The sequence below is a fragment of the Drosophila subobscura genome, chromosome U (assembly GCF_008121235.1).
Source record: "Drosophila subobscura isolate 14011-0131.10 chromosome U, UCBerk_Dsub_1.0, whole genome shotgun sequence".
In the NCBI taxonomy this organism is placed as follows: Eukaryota; Metazoa; Arthropoda; class Insecta; order Diptera; family Drosophilidae; genus Drosophila; species Drosophila subobscura.
In genome coordinates, this window is record NC_048534.1 from 21,383,781 (window position 1) to 21,402,468 (window position 18,688).

General features: G+C 47.9%; 4 protein-coding genes across 6 annotated transcripts; 2 read left to right on the plus strand and 2 right to left on the minus strand.

Annotated features, from left to right (window-relative positions):
• Positions 1-68: 68 nt before the first annotated feature.
• LOC117900117 lies at positions 69-2,635 on the minus strand. Its single transcript, XM_034810343.1, has 2 exons — positions 2,452-2,635; positions 69-2,395 (listed from the first exon to the last, which is right to left on the minus strand). The coding sequence occupies exons 1-2, from the start codon at positions 2,520-2,522 to the stop codon at positions 79-81; spliced, it is 2,388 nt and encodes a 795-aa protein (XP_034666234.1). The 5' UTR covers positions 2,523-2,635; the 3' UTR covers positions 69-78.
• A 387-nt stretch (positions 2,636-3,022) lies between these two features.
• Positions 3,023-4,810, plus strand: LOC117900421 (L-2-hydroxyglutarate dehydrogenase, mitochondrial). The gene is made up of 3 exons (XM_034810782.1): positions 3,023-3,378; positions 3,460-4,320; positions 4,387-4,810. Exons 1-3 carry the CDS (start codon positions 3,239-3,241, stop codon positions 4,772-4,774), a joined length of 1,389 nt encoding a protein of 462 aa, XP_034666673.1. The 5' UTR covers positions 3,023-3,238; the 3' UTR covers positions 4,775-4,810.
• Positions 4,811-4,825: 15 nt separating this feature from the next.
• Positions 4,826-7,832, minus strand: LOC117900419 (transport and Golgi organization protein 6). The gene is made up of 3 exons (XM_034810781.1): positions 7,692-7,832; positions 5,427-7,634; positions 4,826-5,369 (listed from the first exon to the last, which is right to left on the minus strand). The coding sequence occupies exons 1-3, from the start codon at positions 7,750-7,752 to the stop codon at positions 4,867-4,869; spliced, it is 2,772 nt and encodes a 923-aa protein (XP_034666672.1). The 5' UTR covers positions 7,753-7,832; the 3' UTR covers positions 4,826-4,866.
• Positions 7,833-8,045: 213 nt separating this feature from the next.
• LOC117900059 (AP2-associated protein kinase 1) lies at positions 8,046-18,402 on the plus strand. Of its 3 annotated transcripts, none has more exons than XM_034810261.1 (8): positions 8,046-8,516; positions 10,631-10,764; positions 10,849-10,982; positions 11,051-11,603; positions 11,671-12,305; positions 12,637-12,917; positions 12,974-13,189; positions 15,508-18,402. In XM_034810261.1, exons 1-8 carry the CDS (start codon positions 8,357-8,359, stop codon positions 18,000-18,002), a joined length of 4,608 nt encoding a protein of 1,535 aa, XP_034666152.1. In that variant the 5' UTR covers positions 8,046-8,356; the 3' UTR covers positions 18,003-18,402. The 3 variants fall into 3 exon arrangements, with proteins under 3 accessions (XP_034666152.1, XP_034666154.1, XP_034666153.1); XM_034810263.1 differs by lacking the exon at positions 15,508-18,402 and adding an exon at positions 14,385-14,866 and having other exon boundaries at positions 8,051-8,516; XM_034810262.1 differs by lacking the exon at positions 15,508-18,402 and adding an exon at positions 13,300-14,028 and having other exon boundaries at positions 8,051-8,516.
• The last annotated feature ends 286 nt before the right edge of the window (positions 18,403-18,688 follow it).

The following is an 18,688-nucleotide window of genomic DNA, read 5'->3' on the forward strand; positions in this document are numbered from 1 at the left end:
AGCCCTCAGTGCTGACATACAGAACCATTACATAGCTTAACCTTTCAACAGTAACATTTTCTTTTTGGTTTTTTTGGCTCACTCTCCTGCCCCACCACGATGCTGGGAGTGTCTGCAACGCAGCATATCGCACTTGAGGGCATAGCAATGCCTACACACTGGACACTCGTGTGGCTTGAGCTGTAGGTGGTAGCCCTTGATGTGCTGCGAGAGGCCATTCCGTCGCTTAAAGACACGCTCACAGATGCCACACTTGTGCTGTCGCTCCGTCGTGTGGGTGATGTCATGCTGTCTTAGGCCACTGAGCGATCCGAATGCCTTCTTGCACACACTGCAGCCGTAGGTGGTGCTGGTCACAGTTGCTGTTTGAGTTTGCGACTGGACGACAGCAACTCTACGTGGCTCTGTGTGAACCTTTGCCTTGGACGGGGAGTGGCGTGGTCGGCACTTGAGCTCGTGCCGACGATAGAGTCGCCAATGGGTGAAGGTAATGGCCTGGCAGTGACGGCACTTGAAACTCTGCAGACGCCGCGTGCTCCGCAGCGACAAGGACTGACAAATGTAGCGCATATGCTGTCGCAGACCCAGACGTGAGCTGAATAACTTCAAGCAGCCGCAGCATCTGGCGGCAAAGGGACGATTCAGCTTGGCAAAGTGACGCTTCAGTTGTCGATGCCGCAGCAGTCGTTGCAGGCTGTCAAATCCTCTGCCGCATTGGCTACAACGATGCCTGTTCGGGTTGCGTTGCGTCGAGTGCTTCAGTATCCTGCACTTTCGCTGCAGACGTCGATACTGGAAGGCCAGCTTGGCCAGATTGGCCGTGACCACCGCCAGTTGAGGGTCTGCAGCATGATGCACTGCCACTGGCGCCGCTGCTGCCGCCGCTGCCGTCAGCTGTGCAGCGGTGGGTATGAGATCCGTGTGATGTAGAAAACTGCGCTGCATGTCTAGGATATCGATCTTTTTCTTGGCCGGCAGCTGAGTGGGTAGTGAACTGGCTGCTGCGGCTGCGTTTTGCCAGTTGGGTTGCCAGTACTCATTCTGTGGTGTGGCTGTCAGGCCCACAGAGCAGCCGCTGGCCTCCAGTTTGAGCTGATTCGTTGGCATGCTGGGCATGCTGATGTTCAAGGGTGGCACACTCACCATCGGTGTGGGTGTGCTGTGGGCGTGCGTGTAATGCTGGCTCAGACCATCCACCGTAATGAACTTGGCCGTACAGAGGCTGCAGTTGTGCAGCCGAAAGGCGGCCGAGGACTGCACCACGCTGTCGTTGAGCACCACAATGTTGGGCTTGGGCGGTGCAGCTGGGGGCTGCGGCAGCAGCTCGCACAGCATTTGATTCGGTATCTGACTGACATTGGTCACAATGGGCTTGCAGGAACGTGGCTCTGGTGCAGATGTGTGTGTGGGCGGTGGTGGCAGCAGCAGCGGTGGAGGCTGTTCCGCCGCCTCGACACCTTCCACTTTCTCCGTTTTGTACTGATGCGGCGGCAGCACCCAATCCTCCTTGGCATAATTGTGCTCTTCGTTGAGCAGTTCCGATTGGAGCATCTCATTGGCCGAGGGCAGAGGCCCCGAATTCCGCGACTGCTTCGCCTGGGACTGGCCCACATCCGCATCATCTGGTATGTTGATAAACGGATCATCTAGATTAATTATCTCCATGATATCACAGTTGTTTATTATGTCCTGGGCATTCAGCATGGGAAAATCGCAGAATTGGAACTTCTGCTCAGTCTCGTCATTGGTGCCGGGCTCATGGTCGCAGCCATCGTCCAAGGCCATGTCCAGTTCATCGGGAAAGAGATTGTCCAGGCTCTCGCAGGCCTCCTGCTTCACTCGCACCAGTGGCTCCTGCTTAATCTTCAGCTGACGGCGGTACTTTCGCTGTAGTTCGCTTTGTGTCTGCAGCACCACATCGATGAATTGGGAGAAGCGTTCCAGATGCTTGTAGCACTCCGAGCAAATATCCTTGGGCAGCGTATCATCCTGCAGGATTTGTAGAGTGGGAAAGCACTTCTGAATCATGCCAAAGAGCTCGAAACTATTGTCAAACGATACACAATCCATTGCAGATGAACCGCAGAAGCGACAGGTGCCCTTCGTGCCACTGGCTGGAGCCTCGGCGGCACTGGACAACGTCTGCTTGCTGGCTGACTCTTGCCAACGGCTGTTGGTCACCTGCTCCACAACCACATTCAATGATTCCGATTCTGGCAAACGCACTGAAGGCACTGCATTCTTTTTAAGTGTTTTCCTGTTATGGCTGCAACTGAAATCCGTATCCACGAAGTGGCGACTGCAGACGGCACTCCACCTGGATGGCATCCATTGTGCACTGCGCAGCGTAAACTCCTTCCACTTCTGAAACAAATCCTTTCGCTTGAAGGGAAATCTACAAGAGAAATCATCAAAATTTTATTTACACTTTTTGAACCAGAGGCCACCCACTTGTGGAATGAAATACTGCTGGCGTGCGCATATTTATCGTTGCAATTGACCACCGCGCAATAGGCGGGCATGTCTTAGTAAGGCCACCAAAATCGTTAAGCTCCAATTTGCAATAGTTGAACAATTTGTTTTGTTTATTGAAATTATTCCAAACAATTTCGTTCAACAGCTGTTTCAATTTTGCCATTCGCAGGGAAATGCATGGTGTGTAGTGCTGTAAAGCGACGATTGCTTTTATAGACTGCCGCCACTCTGATACCCTCTCAGGTCGATCCAGCCATTTTAAAAAGTTAAAGAAACCACCACTTGTGGAGTTCGGTGGATATCAACATTCGAGAATTTTATCTTTTCAAACAATGAAATAAAATGTGCTACTACGACATCATATTATTCCATATTTTTAATAGTCCTTTTTGTAAAACAAGCCCCTGCACAATACGTTTTTGAAAATCCGTTTTTCTCTGCATTTTCCGCATTTCATTCGAACCATAACACCCTCTGCAAGGGTAGGAACAGCTGATAGGAGCAGATGTTACCCCCGCCACCCAGACCACCCATTTCTCTCCCATGAACACTTATCAATTAACGCTTTTATGACGATTCCCTGTGTATATCGTCTAGGCTGCGGCCCCCGTACGCATATTTGTTCTCGCCTCACGGAATTCTTCCACTGCTGCTGCTGGCTTTAGTCTCTCTGTTCGTGCGGTGGCGGTAAGTACATACACTTTTCGGCAAGGTCAGACAAGGTCTTTGACATAGAAAAACGTAGAAAGTGAACTAGCGAACAATGGCACAAGTGCGACAACTGTTACAAGTGGGCGGTCCACTGTTCGGACGTGGCTTGGCCAATGCCGGCGGTGCAACGACAGCCACCGCAGCATCGCAGAGTAGCCACAAACGGTGGCAGAGCTCCTCGGTCAGTGCAGGGTAAGAAATTCGTAGATAAGTTAAATTTGGGTGGCGCGTGTGTGGTAATAATGCTGCCCTCTTCCACCCCACCCCACATAGAGATTACGATCTGGTTGTGGTCGGCGGCGGTATTGTGGGAGCGGCTTCTGCCCGAGAGATTCTACTGAGGCATCCCTCGCTGAAGGTGGCCATTCTGGAGAAGGAGCCCAAGCTGGCGTTCCATCAGAGTGGACACAATTCGGGAGTCATTCATGCCGGCATCTACTATAAGCCAGGCACTCTGAAGGCCCGTCTCTGCGTGGAAGGTCTGAATTTGGCATACAAATATCTGGATGAGCACAAGATTCCGTACAAGAAATGCGGCAAACTGATTGTGGCCACCGATGAGAAGGAGGTGAAGCTGCTGGAGGATCTGCAGCAGCGTGGCATTGCCAACAAAGTGCCCGATCTGAAAATGATCGAGGGCGATGCCATCCGTGAGATTGAGCCCTTCTGCCAGGGCGTCAAAGCTCTCCACAGTCCACACACTGGCATCGTGGATTGGGCTTTGGTCACGGAGCACTATGGCCAGGACTTTAAGAAAGCCGGAGGTCGCATTTATCTGGACTACAACGTCAAGAAGTTCAGCGAAACAAAGGAGGGCAGCGCCGACTATCCAGTGACCATCCATGGCTCCAAGCCGGGTCAGCTAGTACGCACCAAGAATGTTCTCACCTGCGGCGGCCTACAGTCCGATTTGCTGGCCGAGAAGACGGGCTGTCCCAAGGATCCGCGCATTGTGCCCTTCCGCGGGGAATACTTGCTGCTGTCCAAGGAGAAACAGCACATGGTGAAGGGTAACATCTACCCGGTGCCAGATCCACGATTCCCCTTCCTAGGCGTGCACTTTACACCACGCATGGATGGCTCCATTTGGCTGGGACCCAACGCCGTGCTGGCCCTCAAGCGGGAGGGTTACACGTAAGTCTAAACCGCTTTTAAACTCAGACAGATTATACTGATTTGGATTCCTGTTTTCCCTTTTAGCTGGGGCGACATCAATCTCTTTGAGCTCTTCGATGCCCTGCGCTATCCCGGCTTCCTGAAGATGGCCAGCAAATACATTGGATTTGGCGTGAGCGAAATGTCAAAGTCGGCGTTCATCAATCTGCAGATCAAGGCCCTGCAGAAGTATATACCCGACATCACCGAATACGACATTCAACGTGGTCCGGCGGGTGTGCGTGCCCAGGCCATGGATCTGCAGGGTAATCTGGTGGATGATTTTGTCTTTGATCGCGGCGTTGGTTCAGGTGCTTTGGCCAAGCGTGTTCTGCATTGCCGCAATGCACCATCGCCGGGTGCAACCAGCAGTTTGGCCATTGCCAAAATGATTGCTGATAAGATTGAGGGGGAATTTTCCATTGGCAAGTGAGCAGAAGATGGAAGAAGATGGAATTTTGTTTGTTAATTTTGATCCTAAGCATTGCTTTTGCATTTAAAAGTTATTTTATTATATAAAACCTTTTAATTGAGTTCCAAAATGTGAGGCTTCCTCCTGGCAGAAGGCTTATCCTTGATGCCCATTACCTTTATTTCCTTGTGCAGTTCCCTTGCCTCTAGGCAGCTTTGTATGAGCTTTCGGCACTTGTCATTCAAGATCTTTAGACCATTAGCTGCATGCTGACGCATGGCTGGATCACAGGATTCCTCCGCTTCAATGGCTCGCAGCAGACGATAAATGGGCAGCAGCATCTCCTCGTAATCCAAGAGATTCTCCATGCCATTCAGTAGCTCAGCCAATACAAAGACAGCCGCTCGCTTAGCGGGCAAATATCCTCCTGTGGCACTCAGTTCGCTGTTGATGAGATCCAGCAGCTCCTGGAAAAAGTTCTGTACCTGATAGGCCAACAAACGACAGAGCTGGGCGAGATTGGCAAAGGCGGACATGCGAAACTCATGGAGAGGCGAACGCGATCCATGCATGAAGCAATTAAGGAGCGCAGCCTTGTACCTATAGCATAGGGGGCCTGTAAAGTGGAACCTTTAAGAAGTCTTCCCATCAAAACTGGCCATCTAGCACTTACCTAATTCCTGAGCTGTCTTGAGGATAGCCTCGCCCACAACCAGACGATAGTCCAGATCGGCTGTCTCCGACAGATATTCGTCACTCAATTTATCCAGCACTTCGGCTTCCATCACATGAACCAGTGCAACAAACAGACGCACACAATTCAGGAACGTATAGGACTCCTTATCCTTGAGTGTGCTGAGAGCCAAAGCTATGATTACATGACCCTGGGCCATCGTTGCGGGATCCTTGCGTTGCAGTAGAGCCAACAACATTTGTATGCCATAGACTTGCAGATGGGACTCTTTCTCCTCGATGAGGGAACGCGCTTTATGGAATGGCTGCAGCTTGAGAGCTTCACTGGGCCGCCACTCGCCCTGCAATATATTCAGCAGAGATTGAACTGATTGCTGGATGAACCGGTTGGTTGACAGCGATCCCAGCTGGCGGAGTTGCGCCTGCAGTTCCCTTGTGCTTTCGGTTAGCTGCAGATCTTCGCTGCGTTGCAACAGCTCCTGCAGAAGGTTGAGTATGAGGAGTAGGGTCTGATCAGTGGCCTCCTCCTCTGCCGCCAATCGCTGCTGCAGAAAATCCTTGAGCAGCTGCAGAAATTCTTTGGTATGCATTGCCAACTGTGCACGCAGCGGCTGATGTGACACCAGCTGATTGAGGGCTATCAGCAGATTCAGCTTTAACTGATATTTGTGCTGCAGGAAATGCACGAGCTCCGTTTCCGTGGACAGAAAGTCCACGCCTGAGGGGGATTTCTCCTGCAACTGTCGAGTCATGAAGCCCAACAGTGCCAGGAATACATTGCAGGTGAGCGCATGATGCGAACTGGACATCAACAGACTGGGCAGCACACGGCCCATGTCATTGTCTAGCTGGTGATCTGCAGGGGCTACTTTTACTTGGATCCGATTCGTTTCTGTGGAGGGCAGGATCAATATGCGCTGGTGAAGGCACCGCCAGATGGGTTCCTCTTCGAGTTCCCACTTGAACAGACGTTGCACGACCGCTGACAGTTCCTTTTCCCGCTCTCGATTGTCCAGACAGCGGGATATGATCGCAGCCAGCTGTTCCCTAGCTGGCAGTTCCCTAGGCAGACCATCGTACAGCTGCAGCAGCAGTGGTAGATATCGTATGAGCAAGCTACTCGGCAGACAGGCAAAGCTGGAACTGCAGAAAAGGTGTTGCCAGAGCAGGATGCGATTGCACAGCTCCTCATGGTCCATCAGGATCAGGCCACTTATCAAATCTTCTGGATCAGCGAGCACCTGCCAATGGGTGGACAGAATCGCCTCAATCTGTTGCTGGTTTTGTGCACTCAACTCGAAGAGCCTGCGCAGGGTAAGGACACCCACACACATTCTGTCGGCATCCGTCAGAGAGCCACTACAAAACTCCAGAACCTGAAGGATCATTGCTTGCTGAGCTGTCTGCGAGAAGCCCTTCCTAGCCACGATACTCGCCACGATCTCGGCATTTCTCGTGGAACTCACATTCGGTGTCTGCTGCAGAGCAACCACAAAGCTGGCATATCCATGCGTTGAGTTTAGCTTTCCCAGCAGCTGCTGGTGCAGAGCCTTGGCCAAAGGTGCGCACAGTGGAGTGGCCTTCAAGAGGAGCACATGGCGAAAGAAATCCGATTTGGATTCATGCCGCCAGAGATAGGCAAGGGCTGCCTCCAGCTGCGGATGATCCATTTGGAGGCGCAGACTCATAATGCCTGCCAGCAGGTCCCGCTGTAACAACTCCATTGAGTTGGCAATGTGAAATTGACGTATGGGTAAGACTCGCGCAAAAAACTGAATGCTAAGGAGCAGGAGAGTCGGACTACACTTGAATTTGCCTTGTGTCTCTTTGAAAATTGGTGATTTAAGGAAATCCTCGTGCAGCTGGCAGCGGAGTGCATAGTAAGACAGCTCCTGTGTGGCTTGAATGCACAGCTTGAGGTGTGCCACCGATATAAGGTCCTCCTTGGCATCGCTGTCAAAGTTTATGTTCGAAAAGAGCATCTGGAGCGCATGCTGAAGGCGGATAATGTAGCATGTGGCGGGGTCTGAATAATCTATGGTGGCCTCCTCTTCGGCTGTTATCTCGAATATTGTGCAGAGCTCATGCAGCTGTTGGTCAACGTTTTGTTTGGCATATTTCTCCAAAATGTTCAAATTCTGAGAAATCGAGGAGCCAGCACCCGGCTGACTGGCGTTTGCCCTATTTGCTGTAATAGAAACACAAATTATTAATAGTATCTACATCTAACCACGATAGTCCTTACCTAGAGCCTGTTCAAAAGTTAAACTTTCCAGCAGGATAAAGTATTTTGCCGTATTTATCATTATAATAATCCGAATTTTAATTTAGTTGCACATGTTATCGACAACATATGGATTCAGAGTATCGATGTCCACTATCGATAGAACACTGCAGACCTGTTTGGTCAGCGGAATAATCAGAAGCTGCTGGAGTTCATATTTGAAAATGTGAAACAAACCAAAAATAAGTTTCGCTTTTTCCTGAAATTACGAGAGCAGTTCCTTTGAGGATATATCCACATCAATATTTTCTCCAGCTGCAAAAATATATCACCTGCAAGCACATCTATCGATATATTGATCAATATTTATCTAACATCCCTAGAACAACTTTCTTTTTCCTCTGCTGTGTGTGTGAATGCAAAAAATTTAGAGTGCGCAAATAAATTAATTAGAAACACCAGTAGGACTCAAACGTTAATTAATTGGCTTGCGGCTGTGACGCGGCGCGCTTCTACACGCCACCCAATAATTGCCAAAAAAAGGAAAAGAAACGGGAACACCTACGCGAACGCAATTAAAAAGTGTGATTTTGTGTGAGTGTGAATGCGAGTGTGTGTGTGAGCTGCTGCAGTCGACGTCGCTGCCGCTGTGCAGTAAACAAATCTCGCAAAAAAAAGAGGAGAAAATGAAGAAAATCCTATCGAAATTCGAGCGCAATGAAAACTCGAGACTGGAAAATTCGCACAACACCAGCTCATCTTCATCGAAGGAGACGAATAGCTTCGTGGGCAAGGTTTTCACAGTGGGACGTGTCACGGTCACTGTCGAGGATGTCCTGGCCGAAGGTGAGTGGCAGTCTCAGTCTCTTACCCCGCCCCCGCTAAGGAGTATGTGCTACGGTCTTATCTAAGCACACGTAGCAGTGCGATTATGGTTATCACAAGTTTGATTTACAGGTGGGGGCAGAGGCAGGCAGTAGATCCATTTGCTTAGTATCTCTCTTCATGCTACAGATTAGATAAAATACAAATGAACAAACGTATCTCGACTGTCTCCAAAATGTGGGGCGTACACTTAGTAGAACAAAAACAGCTGCGTATCGTATCCCGCCCTAATTAGTTACGCGGCGCCACTTGTCGGCGTGCATTTCCGATTTCCCCACGAGACAAAAGAGTTAGTTGATCTCAGTTCAGGTTAGGTTTTCCGTGGAATAGAACTATGTACATACAGGGAACACATGGCCACAAATCAATTGAATCAATTATGTTAATTTAGCCAATGAAGCGGCAAGCCCAACACTTAACTCCCACTGCCCCTCCTGGCTGTGTCACCTTTTGGAGCAGCAGCAGCAGCAGAGAAATGTCAAAGTTCGCACAAGGAAAATCGCCTGGAATCGCCCGACTATCCATCCACTTTGTCCTTGTCCTTGAATTCTGAAGTGATTAATATCCTGCACTGCAAGTGGCTCGGTCGGTCTTTGAATGATTGTCAAATACTACTCCCCACAATTGATCATCCGGGGATTGGTCATAGAAAACTTTTTCCTGCCTTTTACTTGCGCACATTCGATTTTTTATGCGATTTTGGCAAGCGATTGGTAATGTTGTTATTGCGTTGCGCTGGCGCCGCTGTCAGACGACAGTCAGCTGTTTGGATACCCTACACTTACTGAGTGGTGGAGGTTTATCAGTTATGTTACCAGACAAAGGTGTGTAGGGATTGTTGGACCACGATTTGCCTCTATTTTAGGCAGAGCTTAATTCAGCTGAAAGCATACATAAATAAATATAACAAATACCCAAATTATATTACAATAGTAATACGGGAGCGCCTATTCTGTCATGATCTCTCTCGGTATCTTATTGTCGGAAGCACACCGTTTTTTCGTTTCTTACCTGCCATCGTCTATCCTGTTCTGCCAACACCAACAAATGCAAATGACTAAGCGCCAGACGGTTACGGTGCCCCGTACCCCTGCCCCCTACCTCTCTCCAACAGTCTGTGCAATGCTTTCGGCGAACTGGTCGGGTCGCTCGCTCTCTCCCTAGTTGGCATCTCGAATTGCCTTCTCAAGTTTTTGTTTGGGTATGTTACAATTGTGCGCTATTATTGCTGCTTTTATTACTATTATTATTTCTGTTGATTTGTTGCTGTGGCGCGGGGCTGCCAACCTTCAGCATTGATTAACATTTGACACCACAAAATTTCACAAATACCAACTAAAAAGTCGGTGCAAAAAAATCGAGCAAACGGTTACACACGGTGTGTGCCCCGTTATTTTCTCTCTCTCTCTGGGTGTCTGTCCATGTGTCTCAGTCGCCCCCAGTGGGGTGCTTGCCATGCTGATATTGTTATTGTGTTGCATGTTGTTACTATTGTTGTTATTTTTGTACGTGACCTTCAATAGTTTATAGTTTTTATTGCGTTGCTTTTTTTTATCGTGCTCTACTACACAGTTGAAGTGCCTGTGCTGCAGGGGAGTGACAGGTGGATGGGTTCAGCTGTAGAGGTGTGGAGGGGAACCTACTTGAATTCTATTTGCAATAAAATGAAATAAAATTCATGCAAATGGCTTGTTAGGCAAAACATGTGTAAATCGTTCCATGGTCAATCATAGTTGGTGGAAGAGAGTCGGCGATAGTAACTTCTACCGTTGGTTTGCAGTATGGTACCCTGTATTTGAGGAAAGTGGATTGACTTTCCGGGTGCCGTTCGGCGTCGAAATGAAGCGAAGTCGGATTGGAATATGAAATGCACTTGTTAAAATTACAAACTAAAAGTCATACTCGTATAGGATAATCAATGGGTCGAGTCTGCTCGCCATACACGTATGAACCATTCTCTCTTATTTGTTGTTTACCGTTTACAGTTGACAGCTGCTCTAGTCGTCTAGTATTCTACCCACCTCTTCCCCCCTACTAATGCTCTCCACCTCTCTGTATCCATCATACTCACGCAGGTGGCTTCGCCATGGTCTTTCTGGCACGAGGCAATGGCGGCGGCGGCTCATCCTCTGGAAAGTACGCCCTGAAGCGCATGTACGTGAACAATGAGCACGATCTGAATGTAGCCAAGCGGGAGATACAGATTGCTGTAAGTAAATAACGAAAAGTAAATCAATTTCATTGTTTGCAACATAAGTGCATTATTGATTCCTCCGCTACCATCCATTGACAGAGCAATCTCAGTGGCCACAAAAACATTATTGGCTATGTCGACTCGAGCATTACGCCCACAGGGAACGGTGTGTGCGAGGTGCTGCTCCTGATGCCATACTGTAAGCATCACATGCTGGCCATGATGAATGCAAGGTAACACACAGCACCTCATTAAAGATTTAAGATTTGAAAGTTTTTAAAACAAATTTCATACTTTACAGATTACACGTTGGCTTCACCGAGCCCGAGGTGCTAAACATCTTCTGTGATATTGCCGAGGCTGTCTCTCGTTTGCACTACTGCCAGACGCCCATTATACATCGCGACCTTAAAGTGGAAAACATTCTCCAAACGGATGCGGGTAATTTTGTGCTCTGTGACTTTGGCTCGGCCACAGCCAAGACGCTGAATCCCCAGCAGCACGGCGTCACTGTGGTCGAGGAGGAGATCCAAAAGTACACCACACTCTCCTATCGAGCGCCCGAAATGATCGATCTGTACAGCGGCAAGAGCATCACCACGAAAGCAGACATTTGGGCACTGGGCTGTATGTTGTACAAGCTGTGTTTCTTCTCCCTGCCCTTTGGGGAGAGCACGCTGGCCATTCAGAATGGACAGTTTGCCATACCGGACAGTTCCAAGTACTCGAAGGGCATGCATCAGTTGATCAAATATATGCTGGACACCGACCTGGAGCATCGCCCGAACATTTGGCAGGTGTGCGAAGTGGCTTTTCGACTCGCCGGCAAGGATAATCCCGTACAGAATTTGCATGTAAGATTAGGCCTAGCACTGCTTAGATTTTCCATTAATTAATGTCCACTCAATTCTCGTATTACAGAAAACACCCATTCCAAATTTCGATCAGCTTCTGGTGCCGCCTTTTGAATCGGAGGCAAAGCGGATCAGTGCTGCCGCATCCAAGGCAGCCAAATCGCAGAATGTGTCGGTTATAGAGGCAGGCACAAGCGTGGCTCCACGCTCCAGGCCCAAGGGCTCCAGTTCCGTGCATGGTGGCAATGCCTTGGGTCTTGGTCTGCCGCCCAGTCCCTCGCCACGTCTGAACATAACTTCACCCCAGCCCCAGAACCAGCCTGTTGTGGAGCAGTTTCAGGCAAATTTCCCAGCCATGCCGTGCCCAGCAGTTCCTCCTCCTCCACCTGCAGCTGTGGCACCGGCTGAGACAGTTGTGGCAGCAGCTGCAACCAACAATCTATTCGAGTCGACTGGCTATCCGGATCCGTTTAATGAACCAGCGCAGGCCCCAGCAGCAGCCCCTGCAGTAACAGCAGCAGCCACTGTTCCAGCCCCCGAGGAGCAACCCATACCGGAGGAGGTTCAGGTTGTTGTAGCGGCTGCTCAAGAGTCTTTGGTAGTCTCTGGCGGCACACCCACAAAGCATATGCTGACGCCACCCAAGCCCAGCGGCGTTGGGGGACATCGGCGTAATGTCAGCGATACATCGGCATTCAATAAGTAAGTAGGGACGCGTTTCCCTTCCCCAGATCTCGCGCACGATCTCTATGTGTTCTGTGTTCTGCTCTTCTCTTGCTCTCACTCTTTCTGCTTGTCTCTTTTTCTGTGTGTTGTGTGCGTGTTTCCATTTCTTAAGAGCTACAAATGACCGGGACAATGCCGATGATCCGCAAAGTCAATAGATATTTTGTAGCCTTAAGATTTTGTCTTTCTTTAAGCTCACATTTTACAATTCCTTTTGCTTTTGCTTTCTTCTTTTTGTGTCATATCCATGCCATCTGCTTGATCATTCAAATCATTCACTCATTCATTTATTTTCGTTGCGCTGCAGAACGTTTGCCAATGAGACAAGTCAGTTTTTGGCACCATTCAACAATAATCTGGCCAGCATGGGCGATGGACCGCAGACCACATTGGCAAGTGCCACCTCCAATCCTGGTATATTTGCCTCGTCTGCCTCGATTTCGATCAGCGAATTGTCCCGTCAGACAATGGATAAGCGTGTGGAGGCCTGGAATCCGTTTGAGGAAGAGCAACCGTTTAGTCAAATGACCGAAGATCATATATTCGAGGCAGAGTTCGACAAGATACGTCAACGTGGCAGTCAAGGCAGTAAGTATCTGGCAACTTCTATGTAAAAATCGATTTATAAGCTTATTCTTTTGCAGGTATTACAGCCAAGTCGGCTTCGACAACATCCACACTGACGCCCACAGAGCAGAGTGCAACGGTTCTGCCTGCTCCAGCCACAGCTGCAGCTACAGTCACGGCTTCTGTTTCGCCACATCCGCCACAAATGGCTGAGGATCCGTTTGGTTCGGCGCCATTTAGCTTGCCACCCGGACTGCGCGAGAAGGCCACCAGTTCGTTGCGCAAAACCGGAGGTAAAGCATGAAATTCTGTCCACCTTTAATCGTTTTATGCAAAAAAAAAATGCCAGAAATACGTTTAGTTTTCCGATTGTTGCTTTTGTTCGCTCTCAATCTCGATGCAGAAAGTGGTGAAGATGATGAAGAAGAATGTGGTGAAGATTTGAACGTAGACGTAGACGTAGTCTAAATACCTTCCTAGTAAGCGATCCGAACTACACAGCAGAATGCAGAGCAGCCCCCCAAAGGCTACTCCTACTCCTCCTCTACCCAACAAAAACGACAACAGAAAGAAAGAGCCAGCTTCCGCACAACGTCCAGTAAAGAGACAGAGAGCCCTACCAGCTATAGATTATTCCGACTGCTCGATGATCGAACGACAGAGAGAGATTTAGTGTGCCATAGATGAATAGAACCATGACCCAGAGACGTGTAGACGCAGCCCCAGCCGCAGTACACTCTGCTCTCCTTAGACTTAAACTTAAGAGCAATCAAACAAACAATTTGTAAATATCCCAAACGCACCCACTAACAAAAAAAAAAAACAAAAACCTAAACAATAACCCGACAAAACTCTATGTAAACCTTGGCTTGTCTTTAAAGCTCGATTTTACATATGTTTCTGTGATGGACGCATATGGAAATCAAGGCAATGCAAGATGCTCCTTAACTCTCTTCTCCAATCGTAAGCGCTTCTAACAAAGTAATATTTGGTGCTGGTACAACATACATACAATATATATTTATGCTAGAATGAAACCAATCAATCTATATACACATGATATACTTAGTCTCTATATAAATTTAGTCATTAACATTAAACAATTAGAGGTTGTGGAACTAACCAAACAAAAAAGCAGTCAAATTTTCAATTATGTAAATGTATTTCTATTGTAACTTTATCTATTCCTGTGTGTAATATTTGTGTAAATTTGTTAGCTAATTAAGAAATCAAAATACTATTTATTCATGTTGTTGTTGAAGAAAAAGAAGCAATCGAATATCGTACATTTTTTTTGGCCATATCAAAATTGAATAACGTGCAATTCTAAAGATCTAAACATATATACGCTAAACTCTAGTTAAAATATGCAATTCGAGAGATTATTAGGAAATTTACAATCTATTTTTTTTGCTCAAATTTGTCAAAACTATTTTTGATTATATCTTTATCTTTATTCTTTGTTTGATTTCGATTTCGTTACGAAAGTTCGCGTCAAGCTGCGTTCCCTGTGGATGTGGCAGCAATCAAATAAATAAGAGTAAACAAAATCTTCTTCTAATTGTTAATAATCATTCGAAGACAATATAGATAGATTCATACCCGCTACCCATTACACACAGCCAGCAACAAACAACAATATATTCAACCATTGTTAGTTGTAATAACCTCCTGTTAATACTTAACTGTACATAAAGGTAATCCAAAGAAAGAGTAAAATCCTAGAAAATAAATAGAAGAATCCTTCAAACAAACCAGTCAGGTAACCAAGACACATACAAGCAAACGATCAGATGGCATAAATAAATACAGAACATACAATATATATTATATACAGAAGAGATACATACACGCATACACAAAGCACTATATATTTATATACCTACCAAAAGTTGAGGCAGCGCAGGTTAGAGCTTAAGGTTTTTTGGCAAAAAAAAAACTGCAAATTGTACTCGTTTGAGAATTAAACCAAAAAACAAACAAACAAAAAAAGAAGCAAAAATTGCAATAAATCCTATATTATGTTTTGAACAAACAAAAACCTCCAATTTACAAAAGAATGTAACTTAGGGACGATTTCTCAATGTTTAAACAGATCTGCTAGACTCGAGATGCACAAGCGAACAGCCGAAAAGAATGGCACATCTTCCAGATTGAGAAATCGTACCTTAAACTAATATAATCAATGGGTCAATTAATGTTTAAGCAATTTTATGCAAGTAAATGCATAGTTCCCACTGAAATATCATTCATTGTCTGATCTCTCAGTGGAAACTGAGGATCTAATGATGTGTTCCACATTTCCAAGCATTAAACTCCAATTTAACCTGGGATCTACATCGAATCTTCCGCTTTTTCATTCAACAAATGTTGCCTAAACTTCATGTAGCATATATAGATCGACAATCATTTATCCACACAATAACTAATTATCTCTTGGGGACCAGACGCACATACGCTCATGCACATACGATCATGCCCACTGTTAACCGTCCATATACTAATTAGTTGTAGAGCAGAACAATCGTAATCCCCAAACACACATACAGAAAACCAGAAATCCGTAATCTCATTACCTTACTGCATAAAAGTCCTTCACTCTCATCCACAGCCAAATTCATCAGCTGCTCTTCGGGAGGAGGCGCTGGAGGTGGAGGCGGTGTATCGTCCAGCAGTCTGACTGGCGGTGCCAATGCCTCGTCCAAGTGGCTGCTGTCGCCCACCCTCGAGATGTCCAGCGAGGAGAAGACTTCGCTCATCAGCAAACTGAAGACCGACTCGGAATGCGGACTACTGGCGGGCGGTGGTGATGGTTCCACTAGTTTTGTTAAGCTGCCTCTGGAGGATCGCAACAAGTACGAGAAACTGAGGAGCAATGATCAGCCCACTTCCGATGATTCCGACTCTGGAACGGAGTTCTTTCAGCAGGACAGCGACGAGGCTGGCGGCGGAGGAGGCAGCGCCAAGAAGGCGGCCATCTTCAAGCAAATGCAGCTGGTGACCAGCAACATACCAGAGACCATCCACAAGATCCAGCAGGTGGCCTACCACAAGGTGGACAAGACCTCCAATCTGCCCATCGTAAAGAAGCTGCGCCAGACGACCAAGAAGCCAACAACTGCTGCCCACCAGGCAGCCCAGCAACTCAACATTATGGCCGCTGCCGTGGCTGCTCAGGCCCAGGAGGCCAAGGCCGCCGAGGCCAAAGCAGACTCTGATGGCGATTCCATTGGCTCAGCCAGCGACCTGCGGGCCGAGGATGATGACCTGTTCGATGAGAATCCACGCCAGACACAGACCAAGCTGCGTCGCCCGCTGCCCATGGAAATGGATGGCATCAGCGAGAGTGTCAAGACATGCAGCAGCTCGGCCTATCATGCCGAATGTGAGAGCGTGACCACCCATGAGGATGATCGGAGTCGTGTGGTTGTCAAGGTGCGGTTGAGGAAGAAGGATCGCACGGTGGCGGCCAGTGGGGATCTTGCGGCTGCTGGCCTGGCCTCCGAGGAGCTCAGTCCCACGTCCAGCGATCTGTTGCACAAGTTCGGTGATCGGCCGCTGCTGCTCGACGACGAACTGGACTATGGCTCTGGCGAAAGCAAGAGCAGCACTGAATCTCTCAAACAGCAGCAGCAGCATGAGACACACGAAGACCAAGACTTGGACGTGTTTGCCATGGCTCCGTTCAAGCTGCCCGTGGGCGTGCCCACCAAGCGGAAGGCCAAGCCGAAGCCCAAACCCAAGCCAAGTGAGCCAGAAATGTGGACTTCAACGCCAGTCAAGGGTCATGTCGCTGGTGGGGAGGGCAATCAGGAAAATTTTGCCAGCTTTCCAGCACAACTAACGCCCACGCCTGCGCGAGAGACGCAATTGGATGAGTTCAATGAGCCTGTATTCAATCCCTTCCAGGAGTCATCTGGTGTGCTGGAGCAGCCGGAGGAGGAGGATAGCAATCAATGTGATCTCTTTGGCTTGGAACCATTCCCACAGGTAATTCGTAAATGTGTTGATGTACCACAACCACCATCCATCGAACAGAACCCGTTACCGCTACCGCTATCGATCCCGCTACCGGTCCAGATCCAGCACCAAAACCAGCACCAGATCCAGCTCCAGCTCCATCACTTTCCCAGCCACCACCAAAACAACAACAACAATAATAATAATAATATCATCAAAGTGCCCGCAAATGCGCCGGCAACAGCCACAATTTCGGCACCAGCTTCAGCTTCAGCTACAGCTACAGCTTCCGTCTGTGCAGCACCCCAACTGGTGACCATTAATCACTCGATCATTATCAATAAAACCCCAGAGCCGGCACAGCCGTTGATTAACCACAACAATAATCACACGAACAAATTGAGCGGACCAAGCAGTGTCTATGTGAATGTGCCGTCGTCCTACAGCACCAATACCCAGCCCCAGTCCATCTCTGTGCTGTCCATAGCACCTCCAAACGTACCAGCCGTATTGATAGCACCTGTTGTACCAGCTCCAGTTTCGGTTTCGTTGCCTGTTCCACACCTAAGACCATTGCTGCCCATCGCTGATAATGCCTATGTGCAAATCTCTCAAGATCGCTGCTCCGACTTTACGCCCGATGACGAGGAGGAGCCCGTGGTGTTGCGTGGTGCCGCCGATATGGTTGCAGACATCGCCGACCTCACTGCTCCCATCGCTGCAGCCAAGCCAAAGAAGGAGAAGTCCCATCTGGCTGTGAGGGTGCTGCCGGGCAAGCTCACACAAAAGGTCAAGGGACACTCGTACAAGAAGGTCAGCGCCGCTGCACTGGGCTCCACCAGTTCCCTGAGCTCGGGCAGCAAGCAGAAACATCAACGCCTCCAGTATCAATCCCACGACGATGATGACGATGAGGATCAGGACGAGAATCGAGCCGCTAGCAGCCGCAATTTCCAATCGAACACCATTCAGAGCTCGGCCAAGACGGGCTTCAGCAACATGAGCTTCGAGGACTTTCCCTCCGACCAGGAGATGGATCGCCTGTCCAAGACCATTCCCTTCGAGGTGGTGCGCAATGAGAAAATGCTGCTGGAGGCTGAGAAGAAGTTCGGGTCGCTCAAGCGGCGCAACAATCTATTTTCCTAGGCAAACAAAACTGAGGCAGGGACGGGACCGGGACCTGACCTATCCCGATTCTATCCTTATCAGCGAGCGAAAGCTAGTGGAATTTTTTGTCGAGCGAAGAGACCTTAGACTGAGTGTTTCCAAACAATATTTGGCATTTTGCTTTTGCTTTTCTTGGTTCGATTTTTGCGCTGGTTTATTTTTCGATTTTTCGCCGTTTGTTTTCCGTGTGTTCAATGAAGAAATAACTGTATTTTTGGAGCCTAGTATTTTCGCTGGTATTTTAAATGAGATCTAGACACAAATGTTGCGAATGGATCCAGACAAATTACAATACAATACAATATATAATATCTACATATAATTGTTATTTAGTGGAAAATGTAAACTAGAATTAGCCCAGCCCGTTTGTAATAACCGATTATAGGGCAACTGAAGAAACACTGGAAATGTTTTAGAATTTATACAATGCGTAAGTTGTACCAAAGTTACATTTATTTTGTTTTTGCGTGTGGCATTTTCAACATTTTGAAATTCCCCCTTGCCCTCCCCCCATTATTTATTTATACAAGAAAAGTATGTGATTATAATCCCAATAACCCAAAAAACAACTATAACTAATTAATTATCTATTAAACAAGCAACATTCATCAAACACCCCAAGGTATTTAAGGTTAATATTAAATATGTTTATTCTACCCAATATT

Excerpts from the sequence above, each read along its gene's own strand:
- LOC117900117 (XM_034810343.1), bottom strand. The coding sequence starts at position 2,522 with ATGCCCGCCTATTGCGCGGTGGTCAATTGCAACGATAAATATGCGCAC. Across the intron at positions 2,396-2,451 it reads AGCAGTATTTCATTCCACAA|ATTTCCCTTCAAGCGAAAGG; the intron begins GTGGGTGGCCTC and ends TTTCTCTTGTAG.
- LOC117900421 (XM_034810782.1), top strand. The coding sequence starts at position 3,239 with ATGGCACAAGTGCGACAACTGTTACAAGTGGGCGGTCCACTGTTCGGA. Across the intron at positions 3,379-3,459 it reads AGCTCCTCGGTCAGTGCAGG|AGATTACGATCTGGTTGTGG; the intron begins GTAAGAAATTCG and ends CACCCCACATAG. Across the intron at positions 4,321-4,386 it reads CTCAAGCGGGAGGGTTACAC|CTGGGGCGACATCAATCTCT; the intron begins GTAAGTCTAAAC and ends TTTCCCTTTTAG.
- LOC117900419 (XM_034810781.1), bottom strand. The coding sequence starts at position 7,752 with ATGATAAATACGGCAAAATACTTTATCCTGCTGGAAAGTTTAACTTTT. Across the intron at positions 7,635-7,691 it reads AACTTTTGAACAGGCTCTAG|CAAATAGGGCAAACGCCAGT; the intron begins GTAAGGACTATC and ends TTTCTATTACAG. Across the intron at positions 5,370-5,426 it reads CAAGACAGCTCAGGAATTAG|GCCCCCTATGCTATAGGTAC; the intron begins GTAAGTGCTAGA and ends TCCACTTTACAG.
- LOC117900059 (XM_034810261.1), top strand. The coding sequence starts at position 8,357 with ATGAAGAAAATCCTATCGAAATTCGAGCGCAATGAAAACTCGAGACTG. Across the intron at positions 10,765-10,848 it reads AGCGGGAGATACAGATTGCT|AGCAATCTCAGTGGCCACAA; the intron begins GTAAGTAAATAA and ends ATCCATTGACAG. Across the intron at positions 13,190-15,507 it reads TTCGTTGCGCAAAACCGGAG|CCAAATTCATCAGCTGCTCT; the intron begins GTAAAGCATGAA and ends TCTCATCCACAG.